Here is a 27,843-nt window from a genome sequence, read left to right on the forward strand (position 1 = left end):
ACTATGTTAGGACACAGACTGCCCCTAGAATCTGAGACTGAACTTTGCCTCTTGCAGACTTAAGCATTACCACAGTATACATTCATCAATCACAGATCTCCTGTAAGAATGTGCAGTGTGTAGTGATTGCAGACAGTAGAATTTGTCATTGAAACCTATAGTTTACCATTGCTAAGAAAATTGGTTTGTAACATCTTTTGTCCTGGACCAGGGATGGAACCTATGCCACAATAGCGACCTGAGCTGCTGCAGTGACAATGCCTGATCTTTAACCCAGTGAACCACAGGACAGCTCCCAGATCCCCTTTAAGAATCAAAACATTCCTTTAAGTGTTATGGAACAAAGAGGTTTTTTATAAATCAAAAAATTTTTAAAAAAAGGGGAGGGAGTTCCTGGTTGTCTAGTGGTTGGGATTTGGCACTTTTACCACTTTGGCCCAGGTTCAGTCTTTGGTCTAGGACCTGAGATCCCACTTCAAGCAGCTGCACACCACAGGCAAAAAAAAAAAAATCATATCATCAGACCAAATTTTCTGCTACTTCAAAAGCTTTGCAAACCAGTGGAATAGATTGATTCTCTTTTAACAGGAAGCTTAAATGTACCAAATAGGTCCTAAGATAACTTGTAATGGATAACATAAATCTAATAGTGGTTCCGTTAAAGAAACTAAAAATAAATGTGAAGATGTGGATTGTCAGTGAGGAATATTAAAGTAATACAATCTCATCTTGGTGCTTGGAATAGAGCCATGTGTAACAAAACTGTCCTATAAGAATGTTATTTACCATAAGTTTTAGAGCAGGTATATCTATTAATACCTATATAACTTTTGAAATATGTGAGGCAAGATCACTGTGAAAAATAATGATAAGCATAATCACAGAATCATGATCGGGAAGAATTTTATCATGCCTTCAGTTTTTGACTGTAATCACCTAGAACCAACCTTGGCCTCTACTCTGCCCCTGCCCTGTGGGTGTATTGTTGCTTTGGTGCAAGGGGGTGCTATTTGGCTACAAGTGGTTATTGAGCCTCCCCTATACCAGGCACCAATTTAGGCACTGGGGATATATCAGAATAGATTGAAATTCTGGTTCTAACAAATCTTGCATGTAAATTCTCTGTAACTGCAGCTCCATCACTTACATGAAGTCCTAAGGATTTTTAAGTTTTATTGAGATATAATTTAAATATGGTAAACTGTGTATCTTTTTTTTTTTTTTTTTTTGCTTTTTAGGGCTGCATCTGCAGCATGTGATGTTCCCAGAGTAGGGGTGGAATCACAGCTGCAGCTGCTGGTCTGCACCACAGCCATAGCAATGCAGGATCTGAGCCACATCTGCGACCTACACCATAGCTCACAGCAATGCCAGATCCTTAACCCACTGAGCGAGGCTAGGGATTGAACCCACGTCCTCATGGATACTAGTCAGGTTTGTTAACCACTGAGCTACGATAGGCCCTCCTACAAATTTTTTTTCCCAGTCATTGGTTTACCTTTTTGTTATTTTTAACTTTTAAAATGTTTCACTTTAACGAAGTTTATCAGTTTTTTTTTTTTCTTATGAATCGTACTTTTGGTGTTACATATGAGATCTTTCCTAACCCAAGATCATAAAGATTTTCTCCTGTGTTTCTAGAGGTTTTATAGTTTAGCGCTCTTATCCATTTTGAGTTGATTTTTGTATATGGTGTGAGGTATATATTGATAGCTTTTTTTTTTGCCAGTGATTTTGGCTTATTCCAGCACCATATATTGATATGAACACTCTTTCCACAGAATTGCCCTTATACCTTTGTTGAAAATCAGTTGTGCAAATAATTGTGGCTGTTTTTATACTCTCAATGTTTTCCACTGATCTCTTTGTCTGTCTTTACAACAAACCACACTGTCTGGATAGCTATAGCTTTATAATAAGTTTTGCAGTCAGGTTTTATTAATCCTGGAACTTTATTCTCTTTCAAACTTGTTTTATCTGTGCTAGATCTGTTGCATTTCCGTATAAATTGTAGCATCAGCTTGTCAATTTCTGCAAAGAAGCTTGCTGGGATCTTGAATAGGATGATGGTAAATCTGTAGCTCAATTTGTGGTGAATTGACATCTTAAGAATATTGAGCCTTTCAACCCATAGGCATGATATATCTCTCCCTATATTTAGGTGTTTTAAAATTTCCCTCTGTATGTTTTGCAGTTTTAACTGTACAGGTTGTGAACATCTTTTGTCATATGTATCCCTAAGTGTTAATGAAATATTGTAAATGATTTTTTTATTTCAATTTTTGATTATTCATTGGTGGCAAATAGAAATACTATTGATTTTTGTACATTCGTCTTTTCACCTGTAACCCTGAATAGACTCAACGTTTGTTCTGTAGCTTTTTTGTTGATTGTTTTGGATTTTCTTTTTTTCTTTTTCTTTCTTTAGTCTTTTTGCCTTTTCTAGGGCCACTCCTGTGGCATATGGAGGTTCCCAGACTAGGGGTCTAATAGGAGCTGTAGCCACTGGCCTACGCCAGAGCCACAGCAACGCTGGATCCGAGCCGCGTCTTCAACCTACACCACAACTCACAGCAACGCTGGATCGTTAACCCACTGAGTAAGGCCAGGGATTGAACCTGCAACCTCATGGTTCCTAGTCGGATTGTTAACCACTGTGCCACGATGGGAACTCCCTATGTTGGATTTTCTATGTAAACAGTCATGTCACCTGTAAATGAAGATAATTTTTGTTTCCAGTCAGTGCCTTTTCTTATTCTTGCTTGATGGCCCTGGCTAGAATCTCTAGTACAGTGTCAAATAGAAATGGTGAAAATAGGAATTCCCTAGTGGCTCAGCAGGTTAAAGATCCAGCATTGTCACTGCTGTGGCCCTGGTTAGAGCTGTGGCACAGCTTGCCCAGGAATTTCCCCATGCTGTGGGAGTAGCTGAAAAAAAGAAAAAAGAAATGGTGAAAACAGACATCCTAGCCAGTTCTCCATCTTAGGGAGAAAGTATTCATGTATGATGTTAGCTATAGATTTTTTTTCGACATTATCAAATTGGAGACATTTCTATTCATACTTTGTGAGCTTTTTTTTTTTAAATTAAGAGTGGATATTAGATTTAGATTTTGAAATGCTTTTCCTGCATCTTTTTGATCATCATATGTTTTTTTTTTTGTTTTTTGGGTTTTTTTTGTTTGTTTGTTTTTTTGGTTTTTTTTTTTTTTTGCTTTTTTAGGGCTGCACCTGCAGCATATGGAAGTTCCCAGGCTAGGGGTTGAGTCAGAGTTCCAGCTGCTGGCCTTCACCATAGGCACAGCAACATGGGATCTGAGCTGCATCTGCAACCTATATCACAGCTCACGGCAATGCCATATCCCCGACCCACTGAGCCAGGCCAGATTTCAAACCCACATCCTCATGGATACTAGTCAGATTCATTTACTCTGCACCACAATGGGAACTCCTGTTTTTTCTTCTTTAGTTTGTTAATGTGGTAAATTGGTTGATTTTTTTTTAATTGAAATAAGGTCGATTGACAATATTGTATTAGTTTCAGGTGTACGGCAAAGTAGTTCAGTTATATAAATATTTTTTCAGATTATTTTCCATTATGGATTGTTACACTGAATTTAATTCCCCTGTGCTATACACTTAATCCTTGTTACTTATCTATTTTGCGTATAGTAGGTTGTATCTCTTATCCCAGACTCCTAATTTTATATCCCCCCCAAATCACTTTTGGTAGTCATAAGTTGTTTTCTATGTCTCATTTTGTATATAGATACATTAATCTTATGTTTTAGATCCACATAAAAGTGATGATATGATATAATTGTCTTTGTCTGAATATTATACTTCACCAGGTATAATATTCTCTAGGTTCACCTATGTTACTGTAAATGGCATTATTTCATTCTTTTTATGGCTGAGTAGTATTTCATTGTGTATATATATACACCATATCTTCTTGAGTCACTTGTCTGTTGATGGGCACTTGGGTTGCTTCTGTGTCTTGGCTATTGTAAATAGTGCTGCTATGAACATTGGAGTGGATAAATCTTTTCAAACTAGAATTTTCATTTCTTTTTAGATATATACCCAGGAGTGGGATTTCTGGATCATAACTCTGTTTTTAGTTTTTTAAGGAGCCTCTATCCTGTTTCCATAAGTGCAGCAATTTACATTAGCACCAACAATGTAGAAGGAGTCCCTTTTCTCCACACCTTCTCCAGCATTTGTTATTTGAAGGCTTTTTGATGATGGCCATTCTCATTGGTATGAGGTAATAGTTCATCGTAGGGTTTTGTTGTTTTGTTGTTGTTATTGTTTTTTGTTTTGTTTCATTGACATATAATTGATTTACAATGTTGTGTTCTTCATTGTGGTTTTGATTGGCATTTCTCTCATAATTAGCAATGTTAAGTGACTTTCATGTACCTCTTGTTCATCAGTGTGTTGTCTTTTGAGAAATGTCTATTTAGACCTGCCCATTTTTTTGATTGGTATTTTTTTAATATTGCATGAGCTGTTTGTATATTTGGTATTTAATCCCTTGTTGGTTGTATCATTTGCAAATATTTTTTCCCGTTCCATAGGTAGTTTGTTTGGTTTTTGGTTTCCTTTGCTATGCAAAAGTTTGTAAGTTTGATTAGATCCCATTTCTTTATTTTTGCTTTTATTTCTTTTGCCTTGGGAAACTGATCTAAGAAAATATTGCTGTGATTTATGTCAGAGAATATTTTGCCTTTTTTCTCTTCTAGGAGTTTTATGGTGTCATGCCTTCTACTTAAGTCTTTAAGCCATTTTGGATTTATCTTTGTGTTTGGTGTAGGAGAGTGTTCTAACTTCATTGATTTACATGTAGGTGTCCAGCTTTCCCAACACTGCTTTGTTGAAAAGACTGTCTTTTCTCCATTGAATATTCTGTGCCTGCTTTGTCACAGTTTAGTAGACTATAGGTGTATCGTATTTTTGGGTTCCCTACTCTGTTCCACTGATCTGTATGTCTGTTTTTGTGACAGTATCACATTGTTTTGATTACTGTAGCTTTCTGGTTATTCCTCTTGCTTGTTCTTTTTCCTCAGGATTGCTTTGTTAATTCTTGGTCTTTTGTTGTCCCATATAAATTTGGGGATCATTTGTCCTAGTTTTTTGAAAAATGTCATGGGTATTCTTATAGGCCTTGCATTAAACCTGCAGATTGCTTAGGATAGTATGGCCATTTTAATAATGTTAATTCTTCTAATCAAGGTATCGGACAGCTTTCAGTTTCTTTTAATCATCTTCAGTTTCCTTTGTCTATGTTTTGTAGTTTTCAGCATATAGATCTTTCACCTCCTTGGCTAAGTTTATTCCTGGATATTTTTCTTTGATCCAGTTTTAAACACAGTATATATATTTTTTTCCTTTCTGCTATTTCATTGTTGGTATAAAGAAATGCAACTGATTTCTGTATGTTAATCTTGTATCTTGCTGAATTCATTTATTCATTTAGTTTTTATGTGAAAACTTCAAGGTTCTCCATATAGAGTATCATGTTATCTGCAAATAATGACTGTTTTACCCCTTCCCTTCCAGTTTGGATACCTTTTATTTCTTGTCTGATTGTTGTGGCTAGACTTCTAATACTGTGTTGAGTAGAAGTGGTAAGAGTGGACATCCTTGCCTTGTTCCTGATTTAGCAAAAAGGCTTTCAGCTCTTCACTGTTGAATATTAATATTGGCTGTGGGTTTGTCATAAATGGCTTTTATTATGTTGCGGTATGTTTCCTCCATACCCATTTTGGTGAGAGTTTTTATCATACAAGGATGTTGAATTTTGTCAGATGCTTTTTCTGCATCTGTTTTGATCATCATGTAGTTTTTACCTTTCCTTTTGTTGATATAGTATATCACATTGATTGATTCACGTATGTTGAACCATCCTTGTGGCCCTGGAATGAATCCAACTTGATCATGATGTATGATCCTTTTTATGTATTGTTGGATTTGGTTTGCTAATTATTTTTCTATCTTTCTTTCTTTCTTTTTTCTTTTTAGGGCCACACCCGAGGCAGATGGAAGTTCCCAGGCTAGGGATTGCATTGGAGCTGCAGCTGCCAGCCTGTGCCATAGCCACAGCAATGCCGGATCTGAGCCACTTCTGTGACCTATGCCACAGCTCACAGTAATGCCTGATCCTTAACCCACTGAGTGAGGCCAGGGATGTAACCCACATCCTCATGGATGCTAGTCAGGTTCATTACTGCTGAGCCACAATGGAAACTCTTGGCTTGATTTTTTTTTTCTTTTCATTTTTATTTTTTAGGCCTGCACCCACATCATGTGGAAGTTCCCAGGCTAGGGGTCAAATTGGAGCTGTAGTTGCTGCCCTGTGCCACAGCCACAGCAACACCAGATCCAAGCCACCACATCTGTGACCTACATCACAGTTCATAGCAATGCCAGATCTGTAACTGACTGAGCAAGGCCAGGGATCAAACCTGAGTCCTCATAGATACTAGTCAGATTTATTACTGCTGAGCCACAATGGGAACTCTTCGGTTGCTAATTTTTGTTGAAGATTTTTGCATGTATATTCATCAGAGATATTTATTGTCTGTAATTTTCTTTCTTTTGTTTTTCTTTTTTTCTTTTTTCTTTTTTTTGGTAGTGTTTGGCTGTGATGGTGATGTCACAGAATGACTTTGGGAGTGTCCCTCATCTTCAGTCTTTGGAAGGAGTTTGAGAAAGATGAGTATAAGTTACTCTGTATGTTTGGTAGAGTTCCCCAGTGAAACCATCTGATCCTGAACATTTGTTTAGAGGCATTTTGTTTGGTTTTTGGTTTTATTGGTGTGCCAGCAGCACTTGGAAGTTCCTGGGCCAGGGATCAAACTTGAGCCACAGCAGTGACAACGCTAGATCCTTAACCACTAGGCCACAAGCGAACTCCTACAAGGAGTTTTATACATTCCAGATCCTATTTCATTTCTAGTGATTGGTCTGTTCAAATTATCTGTCTCTTCTTGACTCAGTTTTGGCAGGCTGCATATTTCAAGAAACTTGTTCATTTCTTATAGGTTGTTGAATTTGTTGGCAAATAGCTGTTTGTGGTGTTCTCTTGTGATTTTTTGTATCTCTGTGATATCAGTTGTTATTTCTCTCCTTTCATGTCTTATTTTGTTTATTTAGCTCTGCTCACTGTTCTTGGTGACTGGCCAGAAGTTATTGGTTTTTTTTTGATCTTTTCCAAAAAAGAGCCCTATTTAATGATTCTTTTCTATTTTTAAAAAATCTCTATTGTATTTATTTTCTCTCTGATCTTTATTATTTCCTTCCTTATGCTGACTTTGGGTTTGATTTGTTCTTTTCATAATTCTTTTAGGCAGTAGGTTAGGTTGTTTACATGAGATGTTTCTGTTTTTCTATTTTTTATTTTTTTTAATTTTAATTTTAATTTTATTTTTTTACAGAATAAAATACATACATTTAAACACAATTACATTCACACAGATTATTATATCATGGATCTTAAGAAACAAATTAAGTGACTCCCACTGGAGAAGTGGAATGGGAAATATGCTGAGACAAATAGGAAATTTATTCTATACTTTACCCCATTTTTATGGTTTTCATCTTTACTACTTAGTTTTATCTATTACATTTCAATTTTTCTTTAAAAATTAGTATTATATTAAAATTGTTATATTATGCAACTAAAATTTATAAAGAAGAAAGCCTTATATACCATTAAATATTTTATATAGCATAATAAAAAGAATAACTTAACTGGTAAGAATAACAAAAATAATACACCCTCTGAAAATAAGTAAAATATAAAATGCATAAATTGGTTAAAAAACAATGTAACTGTATAAATATGTCCTCACAATTTGTTACATCTTATTGATTCTTCAATATAGGCATTACACCATTCTAGGTGATGTGATAAACAAGACATTATAGACCTTACATTGTACCATGGAGAGAAATGGTTAATAATAATACAATTGTAGAACTGTATTATTTAATTGTACAGTCACATTGTTTAATTATAATTATAAATTCTTTGATGGAGAGGAAATCAGAATCAGATGTAAGACTTTAGCATTCCAAGAATGATGTCAAATGACCCCCTTCATGGTGGATTATGCACTCATTTACTATGAGATATATTTCTTCTCCAGAGATTCCTTGTTTGTGTACCAATTGTAGATTTTTGGTTTGCAGTTATTCTGAAGTTTTGATATAAGAGTCTATATGTATATGAGATTGTTTTAAGTTGTTGTTCTCTTAATTGCAAGTTCATCTCCACTGTCCTGCATTTGTACCCACCTCTTCTCATGATTCCTGATTTTGGTGGTATAATTGTGCATGGATGATTTCGTATCTTTACTGTATATATACCTTTACTGGTGAGCCTTGTCATTTGTGGCATTTTTGTTTCCTGTTGCTGTCTTTTCTTTTCTGCCTAGAGAAGTTCCTTTAGTATTTGTTGTAAGGCTGATCTAGTGTAGCTGAATTCTCTCAGCTTTTGCTTATCTGAGAAGGTTTTGATTTCTCCTTCAAATCTGAATGAGAACCTTGCTGGGTAGAGTAATCTTGGTTGGAGGTTTTTTCCTTTCATCATGTTAAGTATATCATGCCACTCCCTTCTGGCCTGCAGAGTTTCTGCTGAAAAATCTGCCGATAACCTTATTGGGGTTCCCTTGTATGTTATTTGTTTCTTTTCCCTAGCTGCTTTCAAGATTTTCTCTTTGTCTTTAATTTTGGTCAGTTTGATTAATATGTGTCTCAGGGTGTTCCTCCTTGGGTTTATTTTATATGGTACTCGTTGTGCTTCCTGGATTTGAGTGAGTGATTCCTTTCCCATGTTAGGGAAGTTTTCGGCTATTATCTCTTGGAATATTTTTTTCTGTTCCCTTCTCTCTCTCTTTTCCTTCTGGCACCCCTATAATACGGATGTTGGTGTGTTTCATGTTGTCCCAGAGTTGTCTGAGACTCTTCATTTCTTTTCAATCTTTTTTCTCTTTTCTGTTCTGCATCCGTAATTTCCACTCATCTGTCCTCCACCTCGTTTATTTGTTCTTCTGCCTCCTATATTCTGCTGTTAGCTGCTTCTAGTGAATTTGTTATTTCCGTTATCATATTTTGCATCTCTTCTTGTTTAAGTTTTATATCTTGTATCTCTTTGGACAGTGTTTCCTGTAAGTTATCCATCTTCGCCTCCAGTTTATTTCTGATGTCTTGCATCATCTTCAGCATCAACAGTCTAAAGTCTTTTTCCTGGAGGCTGAGAATCTCCTCACTGCTTAGCTGATTTTCTGGGGTTTTTCCTTTCTCCCTCATCTGAGTTATAGTTCTCTGTCTTTTCATGTTTGTAGGTTTTTGGTGTGGTGACCTTTTTACAGATAATAGAGTTGTAGCCTCTCTTACTTCTGGTGTATGCCCCCCTTGTGGCTGAAGTCGGCATGGGGGCTTGCTGTAGGCCTCCTGCTGGGAGGGGCTGATGCCTGCCCCCTGGTAGGTGGAGCCGATTCTAATCCCTCTGGTGGGTGGGGCTTAGTCTCTGGATGGGATTAGAGGCAGCTGTGTGCCTGAGGGGTCTTTAGGTAGCCAGTTTACTGAGGGGTGGGGCTTTGATCCCACCTGGATTGTTGTTTGCCCTGGGGCTTCTCAGGCTGGCTGACGGGTGGGGCCAGATTTCCCCAGAATGGCCACCTCCAGAGAAAGGCAACTGCTGAATATTCCCAAGAGCTTTGCCTTCAATGTCCTTCCCTCACAACAAGCCACATTCACCCCAGTTTTTCCAGGATGTCCTCCAAGCACTGCAGTCAGGTTTGACCTAGGTTCCTGTGGAGACCTCGCTCTGCCCTGGGACCCAGTGCACGTGAAAGTCCATGTGCGCCTTTTAAGAATGGGGTCTCCGTTTCCCCCAGTCCTGTGGAGCTCCTGCGCACAAGCCCTGCTGGCCTTCAATGCCAGATGCTCCAGGGGCTCTTTCTCCCAGTGCCAGATCCCAGCATGTGAGGGTTTGATGTGTGGCTCAGAACTCTCACTCCTGTAGGTGAGTCTCTGTGAACCAGTTAGTTTTCAGTCTGTGGAGCTTCCCACCCTGGAGGTATGGGGTTGTTTATATCACGAAATCACCCCTCCTACCTTTTGATGTGGCCTCCTCTTTTTCTTCTGGAGTAGGTATGGGTTTCCAGTCCATTTGGGTGGAGATTGCTCAGTCTTTAGTTGTGAATTTTGTTGTTTTTAGGAGAGAAGTTGAGCTCTAGTCCTTCTATTCCGCCATTTTAATCCTGTCATCCAGGGTATCCATGAGATGTTTCTTGAGGAGGGCCTGTATCAGTATCAACTTCCCTCTTAGAACTGCTTTTGCTCTGTCCCATAGATTTTGTAAAAGGTTGTGCTTTCATTTTCTCTTGTTTCAAAGTATTTTCTGATTTCTTTTTTTATGTCATTGTTGACCCATTGGCTTTTTTAGTAGCATGTTGTTTAGTCTCCATGTGTTTGTTCTTTTCTGGTTTTTCTTTCTGTAGTTGATTTTTAGTTTCATACCATTGTGGTCAGAAAAGATGCTTAAAATAATTTGTTCTTAAATTTATTGAGGCTTCTTTTGTGACATAGTATGTGGTCTGTCCTAGAATGTTACATGCACACTTGAAAAGAATGGGTATTCTATTTTTTAATTGAATGCAATGTTCTTTATATATCAATTAAGTTCAACTATCCTGTTGTGTCATTTAGAAACTGTTGGCTTATTGATATTTTGTCTAGATGATTTGTCTGTGGATTTCAGTTAAAGTCTCCTACTATTGGAGTTCCCATCATGGCGCAGAAGAAACAAATCCGACTAGGAACCATGAACCTCCAGGCCCTAAAAAAAAGAAAAAAAAAGTCTCCTCCTACTATTATTGTAGTATTTTTTGTTTTTCCCTTTATATCTGTCAATATTTGTTTTATTTCTTTAGATTCTCATATAATGGATGCATATATGTTAATGAGTATAATGTCTCTTCTTCTCGATCCCTTAGTCATTACATAATGTCCTTCTTTGTCTTGCTTTATGGCCTTTGTTCTAAAGTTTATTTTGTCTGATATGAGTATTGCAACTCTCGCTTTCTTGTTATTTCCATTTACATGAAGTATCTTTTTCCATCCCCTCACTTTTTTTTTCTTTTTTTGTCTTTTTGTCTTTTTAGGGCCACACCCATGGCATATGGAGGTTCCCAGGCTAGGGGTCTAATCGGAGCTATAGCTGCCGGCCTACACCACAGCCACAGCAACATGGGATCCAAGCCTCATCTGTGATCTATACCACAGCTCATGACAACGGCGGATCCTTAACCCACTGAGCGAAGCCAGGGATCGAACCCTCAATCTCATGGTTCCTAGTCAGATTTGTTTCTGCTGTGCCATGACAAGAACTCCCATTTCTTTGTGTGTCCTTTGCCCTAAAATAAGTCTCTTGCAGGCAGCATATTGTAGGCTTTTGTTTTTTAATCCAGTTTGTCTTTTGATTGGAGTGTTTAATCCATTGACATTTAAGGTAATTATTGATGGATATGTATTTATTGCTGTTTTAGACCTTGATTTCCAGTTAATTTTGTATTTCTTTATTCATTATGCTTGTGTTCTCTTTTTTGTTTTTGTTCTCTTTTCTGTTATAAGCTTTTGATTTGTGGTTACCCTGTTTTTTAAATATGTTAAAGACTTCTTACATGTTCTTGCTTTAGACTGATTGATGACTGTTTTTAATGTTGTATTTGTATTCCTTTCTCTTTTTTTGTGTGTGTCTGTTTTGGTTATCATGAGATTTCTATATAGCCATATATGTATCTTAAAGTGTATTGACCCATAACTATATCTATTTGTTTTAAACTGATAGTCATACAAGTTCAAACACATTCCCCTGGTGGCCTGGTGGTTAAGAATTTGGTTCATTGCTGTGGCTTGGCTTCAGTCCCTGGCCCAGGAACTTCCACATGCCATGGATATGGTCAATAAATAAATAATCTACATTTTTATATTCCCATCCCCCACATTTTGGGATTTTGATGTCTTATTTTACAACTTCATGCTTATCCTTTTACTGTTAATTGTAGTTATAATTACTTATACAAAAAAATTTTAAATTGTTTTTTAACCTGTATACTAGACTTAGTGCTCTTCAATCTTTTTTATTTTTTATTTTTTTTAGGGCCATACCTGTGGCATGTGGAAGTTCCCAGGCTAAGGGTTGAATTGGACAATGCTGGATCCTTAACCCACTGAATGAGGCCAGAGATCAAACCTGCATTCTCATGGATACTAGTTGGGTTCATTACCACTGAGCCATGACAGGAACTCCAATCCTTTTTATATATTTGCCTTTCCTTTTGTAATCTTTCCCTTTCCTATAGATTCTTGCTCCTTTTCTCTTTAGAGAAAATCCTTCAATATTTCTTTTAGGGTAGGTTTAGTATTGCTGAATTCTTTTAGTTTTTGGTTTTCTGGAAAATTCTCTCTCCTTTTATTCTTTTTTTGTTAATTACTCAATGAATTTTATTACATTTATAGTTGTACAACAATCATCACAACCAAATTTTATAGCATTGTCATCCCAAACCCTCAGTGCATCCCCACACCCCCTTCTCTCCTTTTATTCTAAATGATGATGATCTTGCCTCATAAAGTATCCTAGGTTGCAGGTTTTTCCTTTTTAGGACTTTGAATGTATCGTGCTACTCCGTTCTGGCCTGCAGTGTTTCTGCTTGAATCAAGCCTTATAGGTATTTTCTTGTAACTGACTCTTCTTCTCTTGCTGTCTTTAGAATCCTCTCTTTAACTTTTGCTGTTTTAATTATGCTATAAATTGGGCTGTGTATGTTTGGGTTCATCTTGTTTGGGACCCTCTTCGTTTTGTTTCCTCTCTCTGGATTTGTTTCCTTCTTAAGGTTTGGAAAGATTTCAGCTATAATTTCTTCCAGTACATTTTTGATCCCTTCCTCTCTCTCTCTTCCTTCTGGAACCCTATTATGTGTAAGTTGGAATGCTTTATTATCCCATAGGTCTTGTATGTTTCTCTCAGTTTTTTTTTTTTTCATTTGTCTTTCTGCTGTTAGGATTGGGTTGATTTTCATTACTCTATCTTCCAGATCATTTATTCATTCTTCTGTGTCATTTATTGTTTTTTTTCTTCTGTGTCATTAGTCAGCTATTCATTGCTTCTTGGTTGGTTTTTCTTGGCGATTGAATTTTCTTTTTTGGTCGGTTTGTCTTTAATTCCTAGTTCCTTGGTTACAGTGACCTGTATATCTACTGATAATCTTTTTAAAATTCCTTTGTCACTTTTATTATTTCCTTTTTGAACTTGTAATCTAGTAGATATTATTTGTTCTTTCAGGTGATTTCTTTTGTCATTTTAATTGGGAGTAGTTCTGCTTTTTCATTTTACTTTTTCTGTCTCTGTGAATTTAGGAGAAACAGTTAACTGCTGTGGTTTTGAAGGGCTGTCTTCATGTGGGAGTGTCCATGTGTAGACCATGTATGTCCACTATTTTTGGTGCAAGGGCTGTTTTGGTATGGATGTCAGCCACATCTTTCCTTAGAGTGTGCTGCCTATTATCCCCTTGATAGGGTGTGTGATTGGTATTGTAGTGTCAGTGTCTAGTGCCTCTGCTGGATGTGAAGCAGTTTGCTCTATGGTTGTCACTGTCCTGTTGGGGGAAGGGTCTGCTCCCCCATTGTTGGAGTAGAAGCTCTGAGGGTCAGTTCATTCAGGCTCTGTTGTCGTTGAGTACTTTCCCTGACACAGAGGCACCAGTAGCTGAAGCAAGTCAGACCTGTGCAGTCACAGCAAACCTATGTGCTACCTGTGTAGGCATCCTCAGTTCCACTCCGAAGCAGCCCAGGGTGCATTCGTTTCTCTGTTGTGTTTGTCCCAGATCTTGTGCAAGGCTGTGGTGTGGAGCAGCCTGGGGCTGAGGGTCAAGGTGTTGTTGCTATAGGAGTTGATATGGCCGTGCTGCCAACTCATGTGGCATGAGTTCTGGGCTGCCTCTGTGGCAGTCTTTTCCCAGGACCTGTCTGCCCCAGACCTAGCACTAAGCTGCAGTGTGGAGTGGGTGGAGCTGGGGCACTCTTGCTGGAAATGAATCACTGTGTACTGCTGCCCAGAACCTGTCTCCCTGAAATTCAGCGCTGAGTTGCTGTCCACTCTGGTGGCACTGCCCAGTGCACACACTGACATCATCTGCTGCAGCTAGACCCGCCACCCTATGCACATGCTGAGAGTGGCCTCTGGCTCCACCTGGATCATACCCCAGGTGTGTCTCTGCAGAGCTAGACCAATCTTGGCCCAGAACTCATGCCAGCTGTTGTGTAGACTGAGCAGGGCTGGAGTGTTGACCCCTTTGGATTGTGAGTGCAACGCTGCAGCAGCCGCCAGTGCAAGGCTCACTCCACCCTGACTGTCAGCAAGCCAGCACGCATACTTTCCTGGCAAGTAGAGTCTATGCCTCTCCAATTCCCAACTGTCTCAGTGGGCTTCCCAGCAGGCAAGGGGCCTTGTCTCCTCCATGCTGGACCCTGGGACTTAGATGCCCAGTTGTGAGTCAGCTGCTTCCTCCCAGGGTGAAAGTCCACTGGAGTGGACTTTGTCATTTGTATGGGTCTTTCCCAGGGGCCCAGGCCCCTACTTGATGCCTTTTTTTTTCCTTCCCTCCATTCTCCCCAGTTACATGGAGATCTTTCTTGCAGCTTTGATTGTATAGTTTTCCTTCCAGTTTCCAGTTCGTTTTTTGTGAGAATCCCTCCTTATGTAGCTGTATTTTTTTTTTTGTCTTTTTGCTATTTCTTTGGGCCGCTCCTGTGGCATATGGAGGTTCCCAGGCTAGGGGTCGAATCGGAGCTGTAGCCACTGGCCTACGCCAGAGCCACAGCAACGCGGGATCCGAGCCGTGTCTGCAACCTACACCACAGCTCATGGCAACGCCGGATCCTTAACCCACTGAGCAAGGGCAGGGACTGAACCCGCAACCTCATGGTTCCTAGTCGGATTCGTTAACCACTGCGCCACGACGGGAACTCCTTTTTTTTTTTTTTTTGTAGCTGTATTTTTGATGTGTTGGTAGGGGGAGGTGAGATCCACATCCTCCTCCTCCACCATTTTGATCCCCCTCCTCCTACCTTGATTGATTTTTCGAGCATTCAAGATTTGATCCCGTAAGATACATTGAAGCCATAGTTCAGGAAAATGCAGGTGACTTGAGCCAGTCCTTGCTGAATATGTTAAGGAATAAAGGTCAGGAATGTTTAATTTTTGCTTCTGGCCTTGCTGTCAGCTCACGAATTGTTGAGGGTGTTGCCCTTCACAATTCAGTGTCCTCACCAGTGTCCTCTCTCAGTTCTTGATACTGATCAACTGCTGACTCTGCCAGTGGTCAGAGATAGTTTCTCCAGAAAGGCCCTGGGGTAACCAAGTGACAGCATGGTACAGTACAAGAAAGGCTTGGCCCCCTTGCTTCCAGCTGATTTTCCCAGAGTAGAAGCCCTGGCATCACATAGAAATGTGGGCTGTCAAGCAGTTTGCCATTGTTGTCTGCACTGTGCCAAGAACTGTAGCGTTTTGTGTACACGTTGAAGTTTGAGGGGCACTGGTAGGTGTCATATGTTACACACTTAAAAACCTAAGAGAGTAGATCTCATGTTAAGTGTCCTTTCCACAACAGAATAAAATGTTGAGGAGCCTTGTTCCAAATGTAAATGGTTATACATGCCCTCTAGTGGCTGCTAAGCAACTTGCAGGCAGTTTTTAAATGTTTTCTCATTTTAGGACCTTTGCGCAGAACTGCCGAAATATTGAACATTTAAACCTCAATGGGTGCACAAAAATCACTGACAGGTAAGCAATGAAAATTACTTTGGTGATGGATTGGCCATGGGGACAGAGAGGGGAGAGAAAGGTGGTTGAAAATACCTTTAGTGCATCTGCTGTATTTCAGCACGTGTTACAGCCTTAGCAGATTCTGTTCCAAGCTGAAACATCTGGATCTGACCTCCTGTGTGTCCATTACAAACAGCTCCTTAAAAGGGATAAGGTAAGAGTACCTCTCTGACTGGATCAGAAAGTGGGTGACTTAGGGCACAGAGGTCACTCTCCCTTGAATTGCTTGTGAGCCACTGAACTAAGAGCGAGTCCTGAGCCCTCCATGGGATGGGCTTCACAGGTGGGGTTCTGTTTCCTGTTCTCAGTGAGGGATGCCGGAACCTGGAGTACCTGAACCTGTCATGGTGTGACCAGGTCACGAAGGATGGCATCGAGGCCCTGGTGCGAGGCTGCCGCAGCCTGAGGGCCCTGCTGCTGAGGGGCTGCACACAGGTATGGGCTGCTCGAAACTAACACCAGGGGGCTTGCTTCACTCGGTTGCCTGTATCCACCTGCTTACCTGGCCCCATCTCTCTTCTGTTCTCTCCCTCCACTCAGTTAGAAGACGAAGCTCTGAGACACATTCAGAATTACTGCCACGAGCTTGTGAGTCTCAACCTCCAGTCCTGCTCGGTGAGCACCATGCTTTTCCCACGAGCTCCCATCCCTCCCAGGAGCTCCCTTCCCTGAAGCTCTCCAAGTAGGTGGGGGAATTGCTACACACTTATTTCTGTACCGTCTACCAGTTTGCCACAGGGTAAAAGAACAACAGTCTGAACAAAAAGGCCAATGCAAAGCCATTAACATCTCCCCCTAAAAAAGCATAGCTCAGGGTCTTAGTTTAAGACATCAGGAATGCTGTGAACTAGTCACTAACCTGAACACTTCGTCGTAACGTCTCAGTGTCTTGTCTTTACTTAGAAAGTGGGGATGGTGATGACTCCCATGTTGCTTCAGTGGATAAAATGAAATAACAGATATGAAAATGCTTTGAAAAATAAGGGCATATTCAAGAGCGGGTATGATTTTCATCAGTGCATTTCTAGCCTTTGGAAGGTTATTGTTCTTTCTTCACTGCCATTGTAAATACTGATAATTGAAGAGAATGCTTGGGACAGCCTATTGGGTTTCTCCAGGGGAACATCAATTCTGAGGAAAGTAAGAGAAATAAATACCTCTCATTAGGCATCCATTTATAAATCATAAATCTTTATAAAGTCCAGTGGAGTTCCTGGGTGGCTCAGTAGGTTAAGGATCTGGTGATGTCAGTGCTGTGGCTCAGGGGTTGCTGCTGTGGCAAGGGTTCAATCCCTGACTTGGGAACTTCTGCATGCTAAGGATATGACCCCAAACAAAACAATCTTCTGGGCAAATAATGACCTCATGGGACTGCACTGCTTAAAAATAGGACCTGAATCGCATGTAGGTTAGCACCAGCAGGTGACTCAAAGTATAATATAAATGTACATGTTTATTTATGCATAAATTAGTATTTTTTTTTTCTTTTTACAGCCTCCTGCAGCATATGGAAGTTTCCAGGCTAGGAATTGAATCGGAGCTGCAGCTTGTAGCCTATGCCACAGCCACAGCAATGCTCAATCCAGGCTGCATCTGTGACCTATGCCGCAGCTTGCAGCATCGTTAGATCCCTAACCCACTAAGCAAGGCCAGGGGTCGAACCCTCATAGACACTATATCAGGTTCTTAAACTGCTGAGCCACAACAGGAACTCCATAAATTAGTATATTTAAATAAAGATATTAATTTGAATCTTCATGGCTAAACTCATAGAATTCAGCCCTTAACTGGCAAGTCTTATGAGCTCTTTATTAAATCCAATTTTGGGGGCACCTGTGTTTGTAGCATACAGAAGTTCCCAGGCCAAGAATCAAACCCAAGCCACACCATTGACAATGCCAGATCCTTAACCCACTAGGCCACCAGGAACTTCTGCTAAATTCAATTTTAACATAAGTTTATAAATTTTTCAGGAAAAAAAAATGACTCTAAGGAGGAAAATGGTATTTTAAAATTTCACTCTGCGTCAGAGATGGTAGAATATTTTAAAGCTGTGCAGAGATAACATCATACATGTCTGCCCCATGCTTCACCTTTTTTTGTTCAGTTATCAGGATAAAATGCTGGTAACTGGCAACCCAAACCAATCAATTCACAGTAGTCAATTCCATCTGTCCACTGCTCCTGTTTCAGTGTTGCTGGCACCCTCCGATTTTCCTTTCTGCTTTGGTTTTCCCCAGCGCATCACAGATGAAGGCGTGGTGCAGATATGCAGGGGCTGTCCCCGGCTGCAGGCCCTCTGCCTTTCTGGCTGCAGTAACCTCACAGACGCGTCCCTCACGGCCCTGGCTTTGAACTGCCCAAGGCTTCAGTGAGTGTACTGTACTTTCAGCTTTGAACTCAGAGCTTGGGGCTGACCTGAAGGGCTTCCTGCAGGAGGAGAAAGGCTTGGCAGCAGGGTTAGGGTTAGATGGAGGCGGTGGTGGTAGTGGTGTGGCTTTTGTCAGATGGATTGGGGCGGGGCAGTGTGGAATCTCAGTCGTTGAGGGATGCGTACAGAGCGCCACCCTGTCCACCACCAGGGAATATGAGTCTTAATTTCCTGATGGATTTGACTCATTTGGCTACCTGGCTTGCCTCATCCTCTTATCACTTTGACATCTGAGTGATCTGATAGTGAGCAGAGTGACAGCCTCACGTCCAGACATCACCAGGTTCTCCTCTAGACCAGTAGCTAAACAGAAGGGGAGAAAAATCACAACCACCTTATTATCGTTTTCCCCTAGTAGGAGAGAAAGGTTTGTTTTAACAGATAATGATTTATTTTCTGATTCTCCGTATGAATGATGAAATGTTAATAATGGCAACAAAATAGTAGTCATGGTCAACGTCACTTGAACTTGGGGTTCAAGTTCCTGGCTCTTTGTTAGGGACCATCATGAGCACTGACTTACATCATCCTTACCTCCTCTCTAGGAGGTGAGTACGGTTTTTCTTGCTTGTTTTGCAGAGGAGAAACCGAGACTCAAAGAAAAGCACACATTTTATTCTGCGTCATATGATGAGTAAGAAATAAGGCTAGAGTGTGAACTTCTGAGTTTGACTTCAGGACTGGCAATCTTAACGCTTATAAAACAGGCAGAAAAAAAGATTCATGTTTTCTTATTCTTATCAGTAAAATGGATCCATTTTTCATGGTTGTATCAGTGACAAATCTTTTAAGGGTTGTCTCTTTCTGCTTTTCCCCCATTTTTCCTTATTGTTGTATTAGGGAAGATTCTGAATAATTTTGATATTTCTGCATAGTAGAAGGAATCTGGGTAATCAACACTGGTCAGAAAGGAGGTCATGGAGTTCCCGTCGTGGCGCAGTGGTTGACGAATCCGACTAGGAACCATGAGGTTGCGGGTTCGGTCCCTGCCCTTGCTCAGTGGGTTAACGATCCGGCATTGCCGTGAGCTGTGGTGTAGGTTGCGGCTCGGATCCCACGTTGCTGTGGCTCTGGCGTCGGCCGGTGGCTACAGCTCTGATTCAACCTCTAGCCTGGGAACCTCTATATGCCGCGGGAGCGGCCCAAGAAATAGCAACAACAACAACAATAACAACAACAACAACAACCAAAAAAAAAAAAAAAGAAAGGAGGTCAGAGTTATTGCTGTAAGAGAGTAATTTAACTTTTTGTTTTTCCGGCTGCACCCACGGCATATGGAGGTTCCCAGGCTCAGGGTCTAATTGGAGCTGTAGCCACCGGCCTACGCCGGATCCTTAACCCACTGGGCAAGGCCGGGGATCAAACCCACATCCTCATGGATACTAGTTGGGTTTGTTTCCGCTCCACCACAGTGGGAACTCTAAGGAGTAATTTAACTTTAAAATGTTATTTAAGCTAGCGATGGATGATTTTCATTGGCCACAAATTTTTAAAATTTCCTTTAAGACAATGGAGAATTTCATTAAGTTCAGTGTACATCGAAATGATTTTGTTGAGTGAAAGTGCATTTTAATTGTGTTTCAGAGTCAACAAATATTGGAATATTTCAAAGCAAGAGCAGCATGTGCTGGTATTGTGGGAATATTCCTGGATTTACTGTCCAGGTTTGGAATGGGACTTTGGAACTTAGGGCAGGTCAAAACCCCATTTTTTGGTCAAAGAGTGGAATGAACTCAAGAGTTGCATTGTAAAGTATGCTTTTCTGTTGTTAACCAGTCCTACCTTTTCTCTTGTGTGCTCCTTATCCCAGGATTTTGGAGGCTGCCCGATGTTCCCATTTGACTGATGCAGGCTTTACTCTTTTAGCTCGGGTAAGACAGAGTTTTACACAACCAAACCAAACTCTTAATTCAGCTCCCTCAGTCAGAGTGACTTGGAATGGTTTTGGAGGGTGCAAAAAACTACCTTGAGAAATGACAGACACCAAGTAGAATAGAACCCTTGCGGTATGTCACATTTTTCCCAGCTGGCAGGAGAGCTAGGAGGCCCTGTAGAAGGTTCTGTGCCAGCCCAGCCCTGCTCTCACGAGGTTGGAAGGGACGATGAGAGTCCTCCTCTTGGTGGAGATGCTCTTCACACAGACCCCAACTCAGCCTCTCAGCAGATCCCCGCAGCTGGGCTGTGCTCAGCCCCTTCCCCACTGTGCTGCAAATGCCAGCCACCATGGGGTCCCTGTGGCCTGCCACCCAGAACCCATGTCTTCTTGGGGTGCTGATACACCCCTCTTCCTACTCCTACCCACCCCTGTCTACGCCATGGCTGAGCACACCCTCCCACCCCCAGGCCCTTCCAGAGCCTGTCCATGGCTGAAATGTACCCCCTGGGGAGGCGTAGGCAACTACCTCTCCAGGATGAGAGAAGTAAATGCAGTCCCAACTCCCATTTCCAAAGTAAATGTTACTCAGAGGGCACCTGCTCAGAAGGGCCGGCTCTCTGGGTCACTTTAGTAACAAGGCACATTTCTTTTTTTTTGTTTGTTTGTTTTTTTGCTATTTCTTGGGCCGCTCCCGCGGCATATGGAGGTTCCTAGGCTAGGGGTCGAATTGGAGCTGTAGCCCCTGGCCTACACCAGAGCCACAGCAACGCAGGATCCGAGCCGTGTCTGCAACCTACACCACAGCTCACGGCAACGCCGGATCTTTAACCCACTGAGCAAGGGCAGGGACCGAACCCACAACCTCATGGTTCCTAGTCGGATTCGTTAACCACTGCGCCATGACGGGAACTCCCAAGGCACATTTCTTAATGTGAGAACAAGGATCCTGGACCAGTACTCAGAGGGACAGGCAAGCCCCCAGTGTTGCCCTAACCACTGACTGATAGTGGGATGTCTTCTGGACTCTTCCAGAATTGTCATGACCTGGAGAAGATGGATCTCGAAGAATGCATCCTGGTGAGTGGACTCCTGACAGCCCTGCAGGGCCACCCCTCAGCCACTGACAGACAGACAGATGTGACCAGAGATTCTGACTGGCTGTTGTCTGGACCCTCCTTGCCCCAGCAGAGGTGTCAGGGCCACAGCAGGGGGGTGCATACACTTTGGGCTGTTATCAGTCCTGAGAGCCACAGCCAAGTTCAGGGAGCACCATCTCTTGCCAAATGTTTCAGAAAAATCCCTCATTTTCATAAAACTTAAGGAAGAAATATACTTGCACATCCAGTGATGAGGTGACTCTACAGAGACAAATCTGGGAGACCCTCCTTGTCCCTTGGCCCTGTTGGAGCACCAGAGGACAGATCAAAGAGGAACTTTGTATCCCTGGGAATGAGCAGAATTGGGGTTGCTGGTGAAGAGAGGAGCCCCCAGTCTGAGTGGGCCTTCAATGCATTTTTAATTCTCTGTTGGACCTTTTGATTCGTGTGTTGGGAAGAAGCAGTATCAAGTTGTGGTATAGAGGCCACACTGAAACAGCATGTTTCTCTCCAGATAACGGACAGCACACTCATCCAGCTCTCCATTCACTGTCCTAAGCTGCAAGCCCTGGTGAGTCTGAGTGTTGTTATTTACCTTGTCGGAGGAGAGAACCTTCTTTTCTCTAAGAGTGTTGTCATGCTTGATGTCAGAGATCTATTGATTGGCCTAACTTGGGAGACAGGGCATCTAAATGTTACGGCTTTCATGTTAGGATGTGGATCCACGTCCTTGCTATTTCACTCAAGTTCACATTCATCATGTCAGGTAGAGTGAAAGTTAGTTAAAATGAGGCCATGCTGACGTTACATTTTTTCATTTCATATCTGCTCACATGTCTGTGGAGGGGGGGGGATTATATAGAAAGATCCAACATGAGCAGTGAAAGGCGTCACTACCTTCATAGCCATGCAGGCGTCTCATGCATGCATCCATCCAGCTGTTGGCCCCAGAGGGGAAATGGAGGCCCTGTTCATCAAGCACGCTGTGTGACTCCTGTTAGGCGAGTCGCCTTCAATCCCCACACAGTCCTGCGATGCAGGCACCATGCACATCCCCACTTTATCAGTGATGAAACTGAGGCTCAGAGCGGTTAAGAAACTGCCCATATCTATACAACTGCCCAAAGGCCCCGGGTTTCTTATGGCTTCAGTGGGGTCTGGTCTTTCCACTGCTCTGAGGTACGTGACGGATTTGTCATAAGCCAGCTGCCTCTGTCCTCGCTTCATCAGCAGGGGCTGGGAGGTTAGAGCATCATTAAAGCTCCATTTGGCCTTGAGTTTCTCTCCTCACCCATTTTCCTTACTGCCACATTCCTCTGGATGCCTTTTCCCTCAGGCACAGGTACACAGGGCTTTGAACAGCTTTGGAACTTTTTGTTTGGGGTCAGATTTCAGAGACGAGTCAGGAACTGACTGTACCCAAATTCTCTAGGCAAAGTGTTTCCCTTCACCTATTTGCAGATAATTTTTGTAGTCCTGGTGTCTTTACTTCCGAATTGGTTCTGATCCAGTTTTGTAATTGACAGAACCTTTTCCTCAACCTTGCTTTCTCCACCTCTTGTCCCCGAGACCACCTGCCTCAGCAGAAGTTCAGGAGCCCTGTGCCTGCTTTCACTTCCTTCCTGTCTTTGCCCAGCTCTGACACACCCTGGAGGACTCTTCACCCCTGCATCCCTGTCGTTGCTGGTGTGCACGGGGATGAGGCCATCCACTGGCTCCCTGATTCCTGCCTTCCTCCTACTTCCTCAGGAGGGCAGGGTCCCCCCCAGGAACGGGTCAGGAGATGCCTTCCAAGTAAACAGTGTAATCCCCGGTGGGGATTCTGCTGACTGAAAATCTTTTCCATCTGGTCCCCCATATATAAGCCACTTCCAGAAAGGGGGCTTAGAGTAAAAATTAAACTATAATGAAAACCAAAAGTCCAAGATAAGCACCCCAAATTAAAAAAAAAAAAAAAAAACCCAGGGAAGCTTATTAGCAGAAAAGTAAGGGAACAATTGCAATTGAAATCTAAACTTAGCTTTGGAGATGCCTAACAGCCAAGACAGAAAAGGGAAATGCTGTGGATTATGTCTGATCACATCCAGCAAATTTACTTGACAAACATCTCTTGAGGACCACTGCACACCAGGCAGTGTTGCAGACACTGGAGAATAAAAAGCTGATTGATTGGAAAAGAGTAACTTTATCCTCCCTCTGAAATTCCAGAGCAGGATGTGTCTGGAACATGCTCACTTCAGGTAGAGCTGAGGGTGAGTGACAGCCCAGGTGCGGGTGTGCACAGGAGCAGCCAGACCCACCTCCCTGGAGGAGGCCCAGACAGTGCTCTCTGCTTTGGAGCTGGGGCTCCACCTCAGGGGTTTCTCTCCCAGCCTGGGGGGCTCAGAGGAGGCCATGCTGTTAGGGCAAAGCACCATAGATTCAGAACTTTGAAATCTGGTTTTTCTCTTTTACTAAAGATCCAAGAGCAAGAAGAAATGAGGGAAGTAACCACCAGCCCCGAGCCAGGTGACTTGTCACACCCCATCTGCTAACATTTCAGTTCCAGGTTGTCCTTGACACGTGAACGAGGCAAATGTGCACACACACACCCCTTCCAGGAACTGTTCTATGGGTTCCTCAGGGAAGAGGGGCCTTGTACACACACAAAAGCAAAATCTGGAGGGCTCTTTGAAAGGGAAGCTAATCGTGTTTATTTGACAATAAGTCAAATATACCTTTACATGGAGTTCCCGTCATGGCTCAGTGGTTAACGAATCCGACTAGGAACCAGGAGGTTGCGGGTTTGATCCCTGGCTTTGCTCGGTGGGTCGGGGATCCAGCGCTGCCATGAGCTGTGGTGTAGGTTGCAGACGCGGCTCGGATCCCACGTTGCTATGGCTCTGGCGTGCGCCAGTGGCTACAGCTCCGATTAGACCCCTAGCCTGGAAACCTCCATATGCCACGGGAGCGGCCCCAGAAATGGCAAAAAGACAAAAAAAAAATATATATATACACACACACACACACACACACACACACACACACATTTACAAACAAGGGGAACTCCAGATTCAGAAGCACACAGAGGAGTAGGACCTTGAAACATCTGTGAAGAGTTCAAGACATTTATTCAGAGGAGGTTAAGGATCCTCTTTATTCAATTTTAGCTTGTGGGATGTGTCTTGCAAAGGGTCTGTTGATAATGAAGAGGCTGGTTTTCTCTTCAGCATCAGAGCCAGTTCTTTGGAGAAAGAGAGAGTGTATATGTGTATCTGTGTGTGTGTGTGTCTGTGTGTATGTGTACATGTGTACCGCCAGTATATGGAAGTTCCCAGGCCGGAGATTGAACCCATGCCACAGCAGCAGCAACACTGGATCCTTAACCTATTAGGCCACCAGGGAACTCCTTGGTTTTTTTGAACTTTTTTTTTTTGTCTTTTTGTTGTTGTTATTGTTGTTGTTGTTGCTATTTCTTGGGCCGCTCCCGCAGCATATGGAGGTTCCCAGGCTAGGGGCTGAATCGGAGCTGTAGCCACCGGCCTATGCCAGAGCCACAGCAACGCAGGATCCGAGCCGCGTCTGCAGCCTACACCACAGCTCACGGCAACGCCGGATCGTTAACCCACTGAGCAAGGGCAGGGACCGAACCCGCAACCTCATGGTTCCTAGTCGGATTCGTTAACCACTGCGCCACAACGGGAACTCCCTCTTTTTTCTTTTTACAGCTGCACCTGCAGCATATGAAGGTTCCCAGGCTAGGGCTTGGATTGGAGCTGCAGCTGCTGGCCTACACCACAGCCACAGCAACACCGGATCCTTAACCCATTGAGCGAGGCCAGGTATCGAACCTGCATCCTCAAGGATGCTAGTTGGGTTCATTACTGCTGAGCTACAACAGGAACTCCTTTGAAATTTTTAAAATCATATTAAGCAGGAGTTCTGTTGTGGCTCAGTGGTTAATGAATCCAACTAGGAACCATGAGGTTGTGGGTTCAATCCCTGGCCTTGCTTAGTGGGTTAAGGGTCTGGCGTTGCCATGAGCTGCGGTGTAGGTTGCAGACGCGGCTCAGATCCCGCGTTGCTGTGGCCCCTGGGGTAGGCTGGCGGCTGCAGCTTGGATTGGACCCCTAGCCTGGGAACCTCCATCTATATGCCGCGGGAGCGGCCGAAGAAATGGCAAAAAAAAAACAAAAAACAAAACAAAAAATCATATTATGCAACTCAGTGGTCCTAAAAGCTATCTAAAATTTTTAGCTATTATTTAAGAATAAGGAATTATAGCTAAAAATGGCAATATATTATTTTCTTCATGCTACAGAGTTTTACTTTTTATCCTAATCTATCAAAACCGATGATGTGTGGAAAGTCAAGTCCATCAGGCCACTCTTTCTTTAGAAAGATGAGTACACAGGCTGCCCACCTGGCAGAAGTCTGCTCTTGGCAACGTGTGGAGAATCTCACCAAGCTCTGCTCACTGCTCTGGAGGAGAAATAGGGATTCAAGGCTCAGTGACATTTAGATGAGTATTTCTTCCAGTTTAAAGTGGAACAGTTAAAAACTTTGAAAACAACCATGTAAAACAGAATGGATGTTGTTTCTGTCCCAGTTTGCCATGCCCCACAGTCTGACAAATACCTCCTGTCTTTCCCAGCCACCCCTTCTGTTACCTACCTGCAACATAATTTCACCTAAAGGGGACCCACTCATGCCACCATTTTCTCATTGTCATTCTCCATTGCTGCCCCTGAGTTCTATGGTCCTCGAGGTCCACCTTCACTTAGCAAAGCTGTTTTGCTTAAATCTGCCAGCTCCTGAGCCAGCTCTCCAGGGCTGAGGGCATTTTCTGCAATGGAAGAGGCTTGCTTTCTGGGTTTTATAGGGGGGTTGGAGAGAAGATGAGGTGGGGGACCAGGCTAAGCGCTGCTCACTCTCCATGAGGCTTAAGAAGGCTGGAGTGATGGAGTTCCGTGGTGGCGCAGCGGGTTAAGGATCTGGCATCTCTTCTGTGGCTCAGGTTCCACCCCTGGCCTGAGGAAACTTCCACATGCCATAGGCATGACCAAAAATAAAAAAGAAGGCTGACAATGAGAAGCTCAGGGGGGCCTCACAGTCTTAGGGCTGTTGTTCTGTGGCAGCTCCTGAAGGAGAGCAGCCCAGACCATGTTTGCTCCCCAACTGAGGACCCCAGTTTATTCAGACCTTCTAGTTAACTTAGAATGTTGAGGATCCGGTGTTGCCGTGAGCTGTGGTGTAGGTCACAGACACAGCTCAGATCCTGCATTGCTGTGGCTGTGGTGTAGGTCGGCAGCTGTACCTCTGATTTGACCCCTAGTTTGGGAATTTTCATATGCCACAGGTGTGGCCCTAAAAAGACAAAAACAAAAAACATCACATCCTGTAAAGCTCCCTTCTAATCAGTAACCCCAATGGTAGTGAGTTATAATTGCATAGATTTGTTTTGCCATTTTTTGTACTCTATTATATAAATTGTATGAATGGAATCACGTGTACCTTTCTGGCTTCTTCAGATGTGATGTTTGTGAAATTCATACTGTGTGTAGTTGCACATCATTCCTTCTCATTACCCGGGGAACGGGTGTGCTCTGATTATTTCTCCTTCCGGCTGCTGAAAGTTTGTGGACTTTCCAGTTTGGGGCTGTTAAAACCAGGGTTGTTAAGTCTCTGGTTAACACCGATGTGTTTCAGTCAGGATTGTCCACATTCCTCTGCAACACTTGCTTCACATCTCACCAAGTACTCATTTTCTATATATTTATTTATTTTTTTCTGGTGGGTAGAGTGATAAGCAACCATCTTCTTGGAAAACAAACGTAATGTTGCCTTCTTAAAACGCTTCCCAGTGGCCTTGGAATCAAAGTAAAATTCCCTTATGTGGCACACATAGCTGTGATGGGGTCTCTGCCTTTCCAATCCTATATGAACTAAATGCTTCCCTTACTCCTCGGTACTTGCCCTTTTCCTTCTGGCACGTGGTCCTTCATCATTTCCATATCCCCAGCTTCCCCAGAGCAGAAGTGAGTTTTTACTCACCATTGCGACAGGGGCTAGCACAGAGTTGGAATATATATATAATTTGTCTCTTTAGGGCCGTACCCACGGCATATGGAAGTTCCCAGGCTAGGGGTTGAATCAGAGCTGTAGCCACCGGTCTACACCATAGCTCACAGCAACACCATATCCTTAACCCACTGAGCGAGGCCAGGGTTGGAACCTGCATCCTCATGGATAGTAGATTTGTTTCTGCTGAGCCACAAACTCCTGGAAGTCATATATTTGAAGTATCAAATGAGTGATTAGAACTTTAATGCAGTATTTTTTGCCTGTGAACTTGTATGGTGGGATGGATATTACATTTTATATGAACTGGGTGAAACTGTCAGGTCTTCCATATGGAGAACTTAAATGACGAAAATGTCATTTAGCTCCATAACTTTAATCTGAATTTATGTTCTACAATGTTTGCTGTTCATACTCAAGAGCAGCCAGTAATGTCAGATCACACTGTTCAAGGTCTAATTATAAGCTTCAAAAATGCA

At 42.4% G+C, this 27,843-nt stretch overlaps 1 protein-coding gene across 4 annotated transcripts in view; it reads left to right on the forward strand.

The window, feature by feature from the left end:
• Nucleotides 1-27,843, forward strand: part of FBXL2 (F-box and leucine rich repeat protein 2) — an 84,160-nt gene that overhangs the window by 42,974 nt on the left and 13,343 nt on the right. For all 4 annotated transcript variants that reach the window (XR_007133447.1, XR_007133446.1, XR_007133445.1 and 1 more), the window contains exons 6-13: nt 15,790-15,858; nt 15,959-16,054; nt 16,209-16,335; nt 16,441-16,515; nt 18,141-18,271; nt 20,142-20,202; nt 21,240-21,284; nt 21,819-21,875. Coding sequence is in view for 1 of the 4 variants with exons in the window: in XM_047769587.1 (XP_047625543.1) it covers nt 15,790-15,858; nt 15,959-16,054; nt 16,209-16,335; nt 16,441-16,515; nt 18,141-18,271; nt 20,142-20,202; nt 21,240-21,284; nt 21,819-21,875 (661 nt within the window). In the remaining 3 variants the exon portion in view is untranslated. The remainder of the gene's footprint in view (nt 1-15,789; nt 15,859-15,958; nt 16,055-16,208; nt 16,336-16,440; nt 16,516-18,140; nt 18,272-20,141; nt 20,203-21,239; nt 21,285-21,818; nt 21,876-27,843) is intronic.

Source organism: Phacochoerus africanus, chromosome 1 (assembly GCF_016906955.1).
Source record: "Phacochoerus africanus isolate WHEZ1 chromosome 1, ROS_Pafr_v1, whole genome shotgun sequence".
Classification (NCBI taxonomy): domain Eukaryota; kingdom Metazoa; phylum Chordata; class Mammalia; order Artiodactyla; family Suidae; genus Phacochoerus; species Phacochoerus africanus.